Source organism: Mustela lutreola, chromosome 10 (assembly GCF_030435805.1).
Source record: "Mustela lutreola isolate mMusLut2 chromosome 10, mMusLut2.pri, whole genome shotgun sequence".
NCBI lineage: Eukaryota > Metazoa > Chordata > Mammalia > Carnivora > Mustelidae > Mustela > Mustela lutreola.
In genome coordinates, this window is record NC_081299.1 from 3,683,790 (window position 1) to 3,696,058 (window position 12,269).

Genomic DNA, 12,269 nt, shown 5'->3' on the forward strand with positions numbered 1-12,269 from the left:
CCCCGGGCAAGGTGCTGGTCGTGCACATCCCTCAGGAGGTCCTGGTCCTGGGGCGCCCGACTGGCTCAATCACGAACACAGGTGACTCTTGATCTCAAGGTCGAGCGTTCAAGCCCCACGGCAGGTGTTAAGTCCACTTAACATAAAATTTAAAATTTCAAAAAAAAAAGTCCTAACCCTATGGGAGCTCCAGGACATGAAATGCTGGCAAAATGATGACTGGACTCAACTGACACATAACCTAAGAGCCAATCTTCATCAGTAAAAGTAAGCTTCAGATACTCCCCACTCTGCCATGAAATTTTCACCAAATTCAGCAGGCCGTGGAAGGGCTGGGGTTGGCTCAATTTTTAACTCAGGCCACTAGGCACGCTCAAAATTCCCATCACAGAATCCAAGCGACAGCTCAGACACAGAAAGTCACCCTCCCAAAGAGATCCACCGCCAACCACTGGACCCCTCCACACCCACATCCCTCGAGGAGGGGGACGCGGGCATCCCTGCACGACAGTCCGCAGTCGGGCACAGCTGGACAGCCTGGACAAGCTGGAAAGAACCAAGGGCCTCACAGCGAAAGGTTTCTGGTGCCAGCGTGGCCTCTGACACACAGCAACTGCTTCCTCTGGTGGATGAGGGCCCTGCCCCAGAGGCCAGGAGGCTGGCAGACCTCCCATCGGCCAGCTCTGGGGCCGCCTCTCCCGGGGCCACTGGCGCGAAGCAACACCCTCCCCACAGCCTAGCGTGTTACGGCTCCAGCTGCGACACCCTCTGCCCTAATCACTAAATAGAGGAGCTGAGCTGACAAAGGTTCCTGCTGAGAAAGAGCGAGAAGGACTCAAAGCGGGTAACTGTCGGGAAGCCATGGGGAGGCCGGGCAGGCCGCACGTCTTACGTTCCACGGGGTCCTGGAGCAGCGGGTGCAGGAGGGCGCGGGGGGAGCCATGGTACAGCCGCAGCCTGGAAAACAAGCCCACAGAGCGCACGTCAGCCCGCTGCCTCGGGCGTCACAAACCTCAGCCATGCTTCTCACGCTGCACCTGCCAGACCTTCCCCACCACCGCACCACGCCTCCTGCGCAGGAAGGACGCGGCCCCCAGCGCTCCTGGCCACATACCCCCAGCGCACAGACAGACAGAAACACCACCCCAGGGAAACCTATCATGTCAGTGAGCCAAGGCTACGAAGCCCCGTCCAGAGGGACAACGTGAACTTCAGCCCCCGCAGACGGGGTGACACGCTGTCTTCTCCGTCCTGCTGCATCCAGCTCCTGAGCGGAGCCTGGCACCGGTGCTGAACGGATGCCCCTGCTTATGGGGTGTCTGTTCGTGAAGAACGTGTTATCTAGCACCCACGTAACCTCGCTGATGTGGCAAACAAAGGCAGAAGAGAAATAACTACCTGCAGCCCACTGACAAGTCCTCGAAATAGCAGAGTGACCGTCCTCTAGGGACACAGCTGCCTCCATGTTAATACTTTGCTGAGGGCAAAAGGCCATCTTCGCCTGACCCCCAGGATGCTGTACGTCTACTTCAATGTAGAAAGATTCCTTCAGAAACTTCTTTATCTGTTGTCGATCATCCCCAAGCATCTGACCCACCGACAAACACCTGAAGGGCCTCAGGACCAGGTTTTATTAGACGGTAATAAGTGACCTTTCCCCAGCAAGAGCTAGTCCCCTCGAGGTCCCGGGAATCTTGCTTCCCAACTCCTTAGAGACTCAGGCGCTCCCTGACCCCCCCAACTTCAGAGCAGATGATGGGCCACTCCCACGACCCCGGGGCAGCTCTTTCCGCCCATGGGTCCCGTCACAGTGCTTTAATAAAACCACCTTTTCGCACCAAAGATGTCTCAAGAATTCCTTCTTGGCCGTCGGCTTCGAACCCTAACCTTGTCCCTACATCACTTACAACATGCGTAGCGTTCTCTCTCACGCCCAGAGTGAATCACTCAGGAGTTTGGGTCACGGCTCTAAACCCCACGGCAGTAAGTGAGAGCCCGCCGCCATCGCCTCCCACGGCCAGGGCCCGGGCCAGCCCCACGCCAGCCTACAGGACACTCCCCGGCTCACTCAGAAATGGCCAACAGTGACTCGCACGGTACACACTGCTCGCAACAGACCACACCACAAGCTGCCAGTCGTGACACTTTCTGGCATGGCCCGTGGTAAGCAGTTACGTCTCCACCAAACGATGCCGGAAAACCCCAAGGAGGAAGGAAACGAGGCGGGTACCGCTTGTCCTGGGAGGCAGAGGCCGGGGATTCCAGCTTGTGGCCGAAGAGCCGGAGAATTCCAAACCCACACGACAGCGCCTGGAGGGAGCCGTCCCGCTTCAGGCCTTCGGTGACCACCTCGACCACGGCCACCACGTTAGGGTGGTTGAAGGATGTGTGAAAGTACACGGGCTGCAAAACAGAAACCACAACTCAGGTGACGGACTCACCATCCACCAGCTGCACAGAGAGTACAGGAAAGGTACAGGCGCCCTCGCTCTGCCATCCTGAGAACGCCACAAGTGTGTGGCCGCGTGGAACCCTGCGTCCCTTCCAGGGCGTGGCAGGAGAGAAGAGGCACAGCACGGTAGCTCCCTCGGAGTCAAGAACATTCCAGAGCCCCCAACATCAGACTACTAGCTTCTGCTCCAGGAGCCTCCCACCCACAGAAAATGCCGATAGCAGGCTCTCTCCGCACCACCCCACGGCCTGGCGAGGACCCAACCACTGCACACACACGTGCGGACACACACACAAGCACACATGTGCACCACATGCAACGCACACACACACGCACATGCGTGCGCACAACTTCACAGAGCACTCATCGCACAAAGCTGCAGCTCGACGCGCCAGTGCGGGCTCTCACCCCGTGCCATGTGGGACCAGCTAAACTAGCTCTCACCCAGCCAGGCAGGAGCCTTCGATTTCCGCAGATGCTCCGTAACCAACCCCAGTTCAGAGCCCAGCTAACACCTCTTTATGACAAAATACCGCCTTGACATCATTTTCTTACAGGACCTTTTTTTTTTTTTTTGGCTGTAAGCCGAGCAGATGGTGCTCAAGTCGCTCTTAAAAGGCTTCCCGCCTGTGACGTTCCCACTCCCTCAGGTGCACATACAGCCCCCGCGGGGCCCCAGCCCTGCCCGTCACCGGGGGCGGTGGAACATGTCAGACCCCCGGCGTCCAGCCTCACGCAATGCAGGCTCCTGTGAGCGTGCGGGGTACGGAAGCACCTCCACTCTCTCTGCTCTGCGGTTTCCTTCCACCTCACAAGGCCCTGTGCGGCTGCTTTCATTTAAACTAACAGACGTCGTGGCCGTAGAAGATGGGGACAGGGCGCTGCCAGGTTTTGCAGAACGAGCCTAGACGGAGGCGCTGAGCTGTGGTTCTGGACATGGAGGGGTCCCCGGGACCGCGCCCGCATGGAGGGACAAGCAGGGGTGCCAGGTCACCCACTGAGCACAGAGACTACCCCCCCACTCCCACCCCGGTCAGGGAGCAGTAAGGCTGGGCCAGGCTGGGCCTGTGAGGACGTGATTTAAACGTGGACTAATCCCCCATTAACGAGTCATTACCACAGTGTCACCAGGAAGACGTCCACTGTAATCACAGACTGTCAGCCCAGGATAACAGAGAGACACATTAAAACATCAGCCATGAGATATAAATCGTTATTCTATTATCTTTTATTGCAAAATGATGAAATAATGACCACTTACAGCTGACAGGTGGTTGGACCAAAAGAGAATTATGTTTCTATTTCCGAGACTCAAGAACTGTTTTCAAAAGCCCTGCTGTAGAGTCGGGTCTGTGCATGTCTCACCTCTTGTATTTATACCTGTGCTCCGCCGTGTTAGGAACCCCAACTGCGTTCCTCTTGGCAGTGAAACAAATACCTTAAACCCTGATGCAAAGCCACAGTCATCACCCACTTAGAGGTCACCTCGAAATTGTTCTGCCTGGAGGCCGTGCATGGGACCAGCTGCTTCCGATGTCCCAAGTTTAATCTACGGCTCCTTCCTCTCTCTCCCGTTTACCCCCAAAAACAACTGTTCTGAGGCTGAACAACAAAGCCAGAGCCCGCTGTTGTCTGCAAAGACCCCGTCCTCAACCAGGAGGGTCACCGCAGGAAGTGCCGCAGCCTGGCCTTGACCCAAGGTCTGAGGGGTGCTACCGTGAAGGGTACGTGCTCTTCTCCAAATGTAACATACGGACCCTTCAGTGTGAGAACAGCAAGGTGCTGAACTCACCCTCAAGCTCACAGTGAAAGAAAGGTAAAGGCTAGATTAGGCAGGTATAAAACACAAACCCTGCTCAGGACCAACCAGAAGCATGTGGAAGTAAGAGCCTCCCAGAGGCCAGAGCCCAGGGCAGCTCTGCAGCCTCCTAGGAAAAACCCGCCAGGCCCCAGAGCCACCTGCGCTAAGCTCCGGGCAGCAAAGCCAGGGATGCCGGACCCGTGCGCCGTTCCCACTGCTCCCGGGCACGTGCCGTCAGCCCACAGACCTGGAATCAGTGCCCAGGAGGAGTCTCCCTGGGTGGCTTCTCTCACCCCCACAGGAAGGTCACTTTCTTCCCACCCCATTCTGCCTATAAAAGCCTTTCACTCTGTCCAGCTCCCCAGAGCTCCTTTCTATTTGCTAGACAGGATACTGCCCGATTCATGAGTCGAGGATAAAGCCAATTAGATCTTCAAATGTACTCAGCTGATTTTTGGTCTTTAATGACCTTTAATCCCCTGGTCACCCCTGGTGGGGACTGTCCCCAGGAGGGCAAAGTCGGGCCAGTCCGGTTCACCTGGGCCTAGGCGCCGAGCCCGCTTCCAGCCCGGCAATGGGCTCGGCCACACGTATCACCGGCACTCAGCCGAGCAGAGCCGGCAAACAGGCCGTCAGCCTAAGGACATTTAATGAACGCCGTGCCACGAGCTTGACCCTGGGCATCCACTGAAATCCCATGATAGAGGTTTGAGTCAAGCCCATCACATCACCTGCGAGAAGAGGCCTCTCTTGACCGAAGGGGGGCCTCATTCACCCCAGTCACATCCCACTCGCCGACATTTGACAGGTTTCCTCCCTGACAGGATAAACAGATTAATAAATCATGGAAATGCTCCTGTCTTAATGCCTTCATCTTCAAAAACATGGAGGCCATTTTGCCTCGGGGCCAGGCCCCCATTTCTCACCCACATGACAGAACTGAAATTGAGCCTCCGAGGACGTGCCTCTGTGGAGAAGCTGCAGCCACGTGTCCCCAGCGGTGACGCCACACCGCCTGCCCCCTTCAGTCCCAAGCAGAAGGCTGGGCGGCAGGGCCAGGGGAGAGAGAGAGACCATTCTTTTTAAACAAACCTAAAACAGCGCATCTTCAGGAAGGCAGGTAACTTACCAACACCTCCTGCGGCTCCAACCCGCCGGCTCCGCCTCCGCTGGAGGTTTGGATCGTCTCCTGTGTATGTCCCACCACGAGGCTGAGCACTCCAGGCACGGGGGCTCTGCCACCCGAAACTCCACGCTGGGACATTCACGCAAAGTCTCTAGTCCCAAAGTCAGAAGCTTCTGTTCCCCCAGAACAGAGCCCACCGTCACCCACAGCAAACAACACAAGGGGATCCAGACCCACCAGGAGATGGGTCCGGCCCCGGATGTCAGCGAGCGGAGGCGGAGACAGGGCGGAGAAGCCCTGTCCCCCAGTAAGAACATTAACTCCAGCTCCAGCAACAGAGCCTGCGCCGTGGCCATCACGGGTGCAAACGGATCCCCCTGCTCACTGGTGTTCGTTCACGAAGAACCTGTTATTTACCCCCACATAACCTTGCGATGCACAAAGCGCTACCTCTCACACCCAGAGAGAATCAGTCAAGAGTTTGGGTCACGGGCCTAGATCCCCCTGGGCATAAGTGAGAGGCCTCCTCCATCGACTCCTACGACCCTGTGGCCAGCCCCACGCCAGCCTGCAGGACAGTCCTCAGCTTTCTCAGAGAATAAGCAACGCAGACACCCCACAGTACACACAACTGCGAACAAACAGCCCAAGTTCACAAATTCAAAGCTTTCCATCGTCCCCCACGGCACGTGGTTAAACCTCCCTATGAGAAGCATCCTGGAGAGCGGTCCCGCCACTTCTGACTCCAAGTCCCTGGGGTGCTTTCTGTGGAGCCGGAGAGGAAGGGCCCCTCCCCAGAGGGAGGCCCACCACGGCCAGCACCCCCAGGAAGGAGGCTGCCCTTCGCTCCTGCCATGGTCACATACACCAGGGAGCAGCACAGAGGACCCGTGAGAGGCAGCGTGGCTGTGGGGGGAGAGAAGCCACACACGTTCGAGAAGTCAGGGATTCCTCACATCACTCAGAAGAGCATCCAGGCTCTCCTCGGGACCGCAGTGCTTTTCCTTGACAGACTCCACTCTTAAAGAGAGAATTGCGTGGGTCTCATTACTCTGACGAATGAGAACATGCAAGAATGTTCTTGTGGCACTGGTTCAGGGAAGCAGAAGCAACCCGGTCAGCCGTCTCTTGAGCTCGGACGGCTGGCTTCCCTAGTCCTCTAGCAACACCCAGGACTGAGGCGAGTCCCGGGCGGGAGAAAGCTCCAGGGCTCCTGCCCAGTCATCCCATAGAGGAGGAGGAGGAGGAAAACCCGGACTGTGGTGGGAAGCCTGCATGCAGTTAGCTAAGGGGAGAATTTAAAGGAGAATCACATCCAGCTCAGAAAGAAAATGTAGAAACTGCATGGCACTTTGGCCCCCCAGATGATTTTTTTTTTTAAAAAAAGATGCTTTCCGAGAGGTTGAACAAATCATTAACCATCTCAGCAGAAGTGAAAGGGGACGCCTCTACACGAGGGCGCTCTGGAAGGGCAGCTCAGAACCCTGGTCCCCTAACTGAGAGGCTCTACACGAGCGCCCGGGAGGTTGAGGCCGAGGGGGGAGGAAGTCTTCATTCGTGGAAACACCAGTGCAGGTTCAAGGCAAGATTTCTTTTCCACAATCTTTCTTCACGACATTGTGTGCCGAGTAATGCAATCGGGGCTACATAGGACACTGATGACTCAGGAAAAACCCCCAAGCACACAAGCTTGGGTCACTAAGCCACACTGGGACTGGAGAGCCACGGTGCTTCCCAAGATGGGCCCTTGCCACCGGCAGCGTGCCCAGCTCCACTCAGATCTCCCCACGCCAACCAGAAAACACAGGCAACCAACAGAACCACAGAGACCTTCACGGAGTTTCAGACTCCCCTCCACCCGGGGTACCATGTACTCAGTCCCACGGGCGCACGGGCAGGAGACACAGCCCTCCCGTGTGTCGGTGCCGCCACGGAACGGCCCGTGTGCACAGACATGCGCAGAAGCACGCACGCACACGCCGCACACGGGATTGTCTTTCACGAGCCGAGCTGGAAAGAAACCTACTCCCTGTATTCCGAGTGTCAAGCTAATGACAAGAAGGACGGGCTGGAAGGACACGGCTGAAGGGTGCGGCAGGCCCAGCGCATTCCTGGGGCGCCACTGGCCTCTACTGCCCGCCTGGGGCATAGCACCTGGGCCCCGGCAGCTTCCAGAGCAAGTCAGTCACTCGGTCCTGCACGCTGGCCCTGCTACCGGCTCTGGCTTCAGCAACCCCAGGATCAAAGAGCGCAGAATCGTCCAGAAACGTCAAGCACTGCGGTCCTCACTAACCCACCCCCTCGCCACCCCCAGCTCAGCAGAAGACAAGGAGTGAGGGCAGCCAAGGCTGAGCAGGAGGGGAGCTCGGCTCCCCAGTCCCCCGGCGCCCCTCACTCCCCACACCCCAGCCCCTGGCACCCCCACCCCCGGCGCCCCCACTGCAGCCTGCACAGGGCCAGCCCCTCCTCCTGCAGGCTCCGTTTTGGTGTTCGCCGTGAGGGGAGCCCCCTGTTCGCCTTCCCACAGGAGGTCCCCCCGCTCTCCTCCAGGGACAACAGCACACTGGCCTCCTTCCAGAGCTTACCACACCTCACAAGGACTCTGTCACCGCCCCCCCCACGTCCTGCACACGAGTACCAACGCCGGAGCCGCCCGGGCACCCAGCCCCAGGGCTGGACAGAGGCTTGTATCTGGTGCAGCCGAAGCAAGACGGAAAACCCCTACTTGCGCACAGCCGGACACAGCCAAGCCGGCTGAACCGCCTTAGCAACACCAACGCAGCCCCCCGGGGCGGAAACAGAGGCGCGGGTTTGCGCCAGCTCTGCCACCTGCCACTGGGCAAGTGACATTCCTTCTGAGTCTCAACTGCTCATCTTCAAGACAAAGAAAGGAGCCAAAATGAAAGAAGGGGGACACGGAGGGTGAGGAAAAGGTGCCAATTGAGAACGATAACTTCCTAACTTTGTTCCAAGAACCCCAAGGTCCCTTGAAGGTGAGAAGACCCCCAAGCGACCCTCCTGTTCCGAGAGAGCCACGCGCTCTCCTCTGCCGGGACTCCTGGCGTCCATGTCGGTTTTGTTCAGAGACGCAGGGCCCCAGTGTTAGGACAAGCTTTGTGAGGGCCCGTCTGCGGCTCCGTGGCGTTTCTGGGGTCTGTCGTGACCCCAGGTCATATCCCTGGCACCTCTGCTCTGGGCCAGAGCGGCCCGCCTGCCACCATGGCCCACCTCTTCAAAGACGATCCTGGATGGCTGCCTGGACAGCGACTCCACCGGCCTCACCGTGGTCTTCCATGTCCTCCCGAAAAAGTGTCGGTAGGTGACATCAAAGAGAGACACGCGCAGATGGCAGCCCACCTCTGAAAGCACCTCCAGGACTCCCTAGGAGACAAAAGGGTACGGGCCCTGAAGGGTCTGAGCATCGTGAGCCAGCCCCCTGCGCTGACCCACCAGCCTGCGCGAACTGGCCCACTGGGCCTCCATCTCCAGGTGTCACTGTCCCTTGGGGGAACCGCCTCTCTCCCACGGCCTGTGGTCTTGGTAGGGTTATGCATTAGAGTGCTTGGCCCCCCCCAAGCCAATCAGAGAAGTGAAGTCCCACGGCAGACATGGGCAAGAGACCGCCCCGCCCGGGGACAGCTAATTCCTAGACAGAAGAAATCACTCGCCTTCCAGAACATCTACGATGTGCAAACAACCAACCCTAGTCCAAACTCCCATCAGCCTCTCCCTGGCTCTCAGACTCCCAGGGGCCACTGGGATGACTCACACCATGCTCTCGGGCTCGGTCTCCCCGGCTGCTCCTCCTCCCAACCAACCTCACGTGACCCTACGAGGCCTGGCATACCCCGGCCTCCTGGGAATGGTAACGAGCTGTTCTCTCCCTATTACTCTCACGGGCCCTGAACAGAAACAAAATCCCACACCCGCCAGTGTGACTGTAGCAACTGGGAGGGGAAGAGGGAGGGGCCGGACATGCCCCATAAGTCAGCGGGGGGCCTCTACCAAGTCCCCGGAGTGGGCACTGTACACCCTCCAGCCAGCCCGGGGTGGGGGTGGGGGGCAGCTGATGGGCTGGATGGGGGAGGGGAGGGACAGAAGCAGTAGGGACAGGGTGGCCAGCCACTTCGGAGTGCCCAGGCCTTGCCCAGGTCTAGTGCTGCGAGTCCCACGTCCCTAGGGAAGGATGTCGGCTGCTGTGTGTCCGGGGCTGTTGGGAGCGAGGTGGTGTCGGGTATGGAGGCAGGGAAGACGGCCCACAGGCCTGGAGGAGGCCTCAGGGCCCAGTTTCAGTCATGGAGCTGCGGGGGCCTCCCCACACATGGGCCTTCGCACACAGGCTGCCTCTCCGCCCAACCCCTCCTAGTCCACCTCTGTCCAGGACCCTCTGTCCAGGACCCTCTCCAGCCCATGCTCACTCTCCAGCCTTCCTTGACCACGGCCATCTAGAAGCCCCTTCCTCTGATCCCGCTTTCCATTTCCCCAGGGTTCCTCCAGATCTCTGAGCTCCGCAGGACAAGATCCCAGGTATTTAGCCCAGGTATTCTCCCGGCTCCATCCTCAGAAGCAGGCTTGGCCCGTGTGGGTACTCCGTGAGCTCACAGTCAAGGGGCCTGGTCCTAGGCCTTCCCTCTCTGCTGGTCCTCCCCAGGGTGCTTCCACCAGCTTCTTTCTCCTCCTCCTCCTCCTCCCCATCTTCCCTGCCTCTTCCCTCTTCCCTCCTCCTCCCCCTCTCTCCCCTCCCCTTTCTCCCCCCTCCCTCCTCCCTACCCTCTTCCTCCCTCCCTCTCCTCCCCCCTCCCTCCTCCCCCTCCTGCTCCCTGCCTCCTCCTCTTCCACAGACCCCCCCCCCTGCCCTGCTTCTCACTATGCTCTCTGAGAGGTAAATACCGGCCAGGACCTGCTAAGTTCCAGAACTTTCTTACTGACCTAGACTTCTTCCCAGATCTCCAGACCCGAACCACCCCTCCATCTTGACGCTACTTTGTACCCATTTCTAACCAGGTAAGTTTCTAAATGGTCTCTGCTGCCGTGGGAAGACCGAATATGGGACAGTCATGCGTGTCCCCCACACAGCTCCAACCATACAACAGTCCCCAGAAAACACCAAACTGGACTGGAATAGACTTTCCAAAGTGAAGAAATGCGATCAGCACTCACAGTAAAGATTCAACTCAGTGAAAATGGGAAATGGGGCAGCCAAAAAGACATACGAAAATTATTAAGAAAATGTCCTGCGTTCAAAAGCATGTAATATTTTTAGCCAATTCCTTTCACAGGGATGTTTGCTATCATCTAAAGCTGTCTATTCTCAAAATAACTAACATCATACCAATTCTGTAAGACTACACTTGTTTCATATGTTTCCTACTTGGTCTTTTTTTTTTTCCCTACTTGGTCTTCTTTTAAATGTTAACTTTTCACTGGTCCTTGTAGGTACAGCTGACCCTAGAACAGCACAGGTTTGAACTGTGAAGGTCCACTGACATGCGGCTTGTTTTAGTCTGGTTCTCATGAACACAGTACAACACTGAAGATGTGTTTTCACTTCCTTGCGATACTCTTAATAGAATTTTCTTCCCTGTAGCTGACTCTACTGTAAGAACACAGGCTACAATACACATAGCACACGAAACACGTGTCCATCAGCCGTTTATGTTCCCGAGAAGGCTTCTGGTCAACAGCAGGCTGTTATTGTTAAGTTTGGGGAGGAAGTCAAAAGTTACACGTGGATTTCTGACAGTGCCCCTAACTTCCACGTTGTTCAAGAATCAGCTACAAACCCTGTAAAACTCTGGGTTCCTGCGTTAAACCCCGCCTGACCATGAGGTGCTATCCTTTATGTCTATCACTAGATGTGATGTCCTAATATTTTAAGGATTTTTATATTAATATTCACGAGGGACAGTAGTATGTACGTTTCCCGTGAGGTCCGTTCCCAATCTGGATATTGGTTATGGCAGCCTCAAAAAAAGAGGGGGGAAGCATTCTCTCCTCCTATTTTCTGAAAGAGTTTACCTAAAATTCATATTATTTCTTCCTTTGATACTTCATAGAACCCAACAATGAAGTCATCTAAGTCTGGAGTTTCTTTGTAGGAAGCTATTTAATTATGAAGTCCATTTCTTTAATTAACACAGGACTTTTTCTCTTTTCCATTTCTATTAGTGTCACTTTTGGTAAGCCGTGCTTTTCAAAAAATTTCCCCATTTCAACTAAGTCATCCAACTTGTCGGCACACAAATTGTTCATAATATCCCCCAACTATCTTCTTAACATCTGTAGGATATACAGGATTGTTCCTTCTTTCCTTCCTAATACTGGCAACCCATGTTTTCTCACTCTGTTTGCATGATCAGTCTTGGAGAAGTTAATCAACCTTATTAGTCTTTTCAAAGAATTAACTTTTAGCTTTGCTGATTTTCTCTATTATTTGCGCTTTCTTTACTGATTTCTGCTAAATGGGCAGAAATCTACACTTCCTTCTTCTATTCTCTTTGGGTTTAACTTGTTCTTTCCATGTAGATTCTTAGGGAGGACACAACGGTCACTGATTTTAAACCTTTCTTCTCCTCTTACAGTCTTATAAAGCTGTAAGTTTCCCTTTAAGGACTAAATTACTTGCATCTCATAAATTTTGGTACGTTCCTCTATTACTCAGTTCAAATTATTTTCTAACTTCTCTTTGAAGTCTTCTTTGGCCCATGAATTAGTTGGTAGTGTGTTGTTTAATTTCCTGCTATTTGAGGATTTTCTGGGCATCTAGGTTGATTTCTAATTTAAAACCATACGAATAAATGAATACATATGTATATATAAATACATAAGTGTACATATATAAATACATATACACATACATACACACTCATAAATTACAATCTTCTTGAACC

The 12,269-nt window shown here is 55.3% G+C and overlaps 1 protein-coding gene across 10 annotated transcripts in view; it reads right to left on the reverse strand.

The window, feature by feature from the left end:
• The window catches only part of NPHP4 (nephrocystin 4), a 105,300-nt gene that overhangs the window by 83,322 nt on the left and 9,709 nt on the right, over positions 1-12,269 (reverse strand). For all 10 annotated transcript variants that reach the window (XM_059137147.1, XM_059137155.1, XM_059137152.1 and 7 more), the window contains 3 exons: positions 8,608-8,760; positions 2,231-2,403; positions 893-957 (listed from right to left, as the gene is read on the reverse strand). In XM_059137147.1, the coding sequence (XP_058993130.1) occupies positions 893-957; positions 2,231-2,403; positions 8,608-8,760 (391 nt within the window). The remainder of the gene's footprint in view (positions 1-892; positions 958-2,230; positions 2,404-8,607; positions 8,761-12,269) is intronic.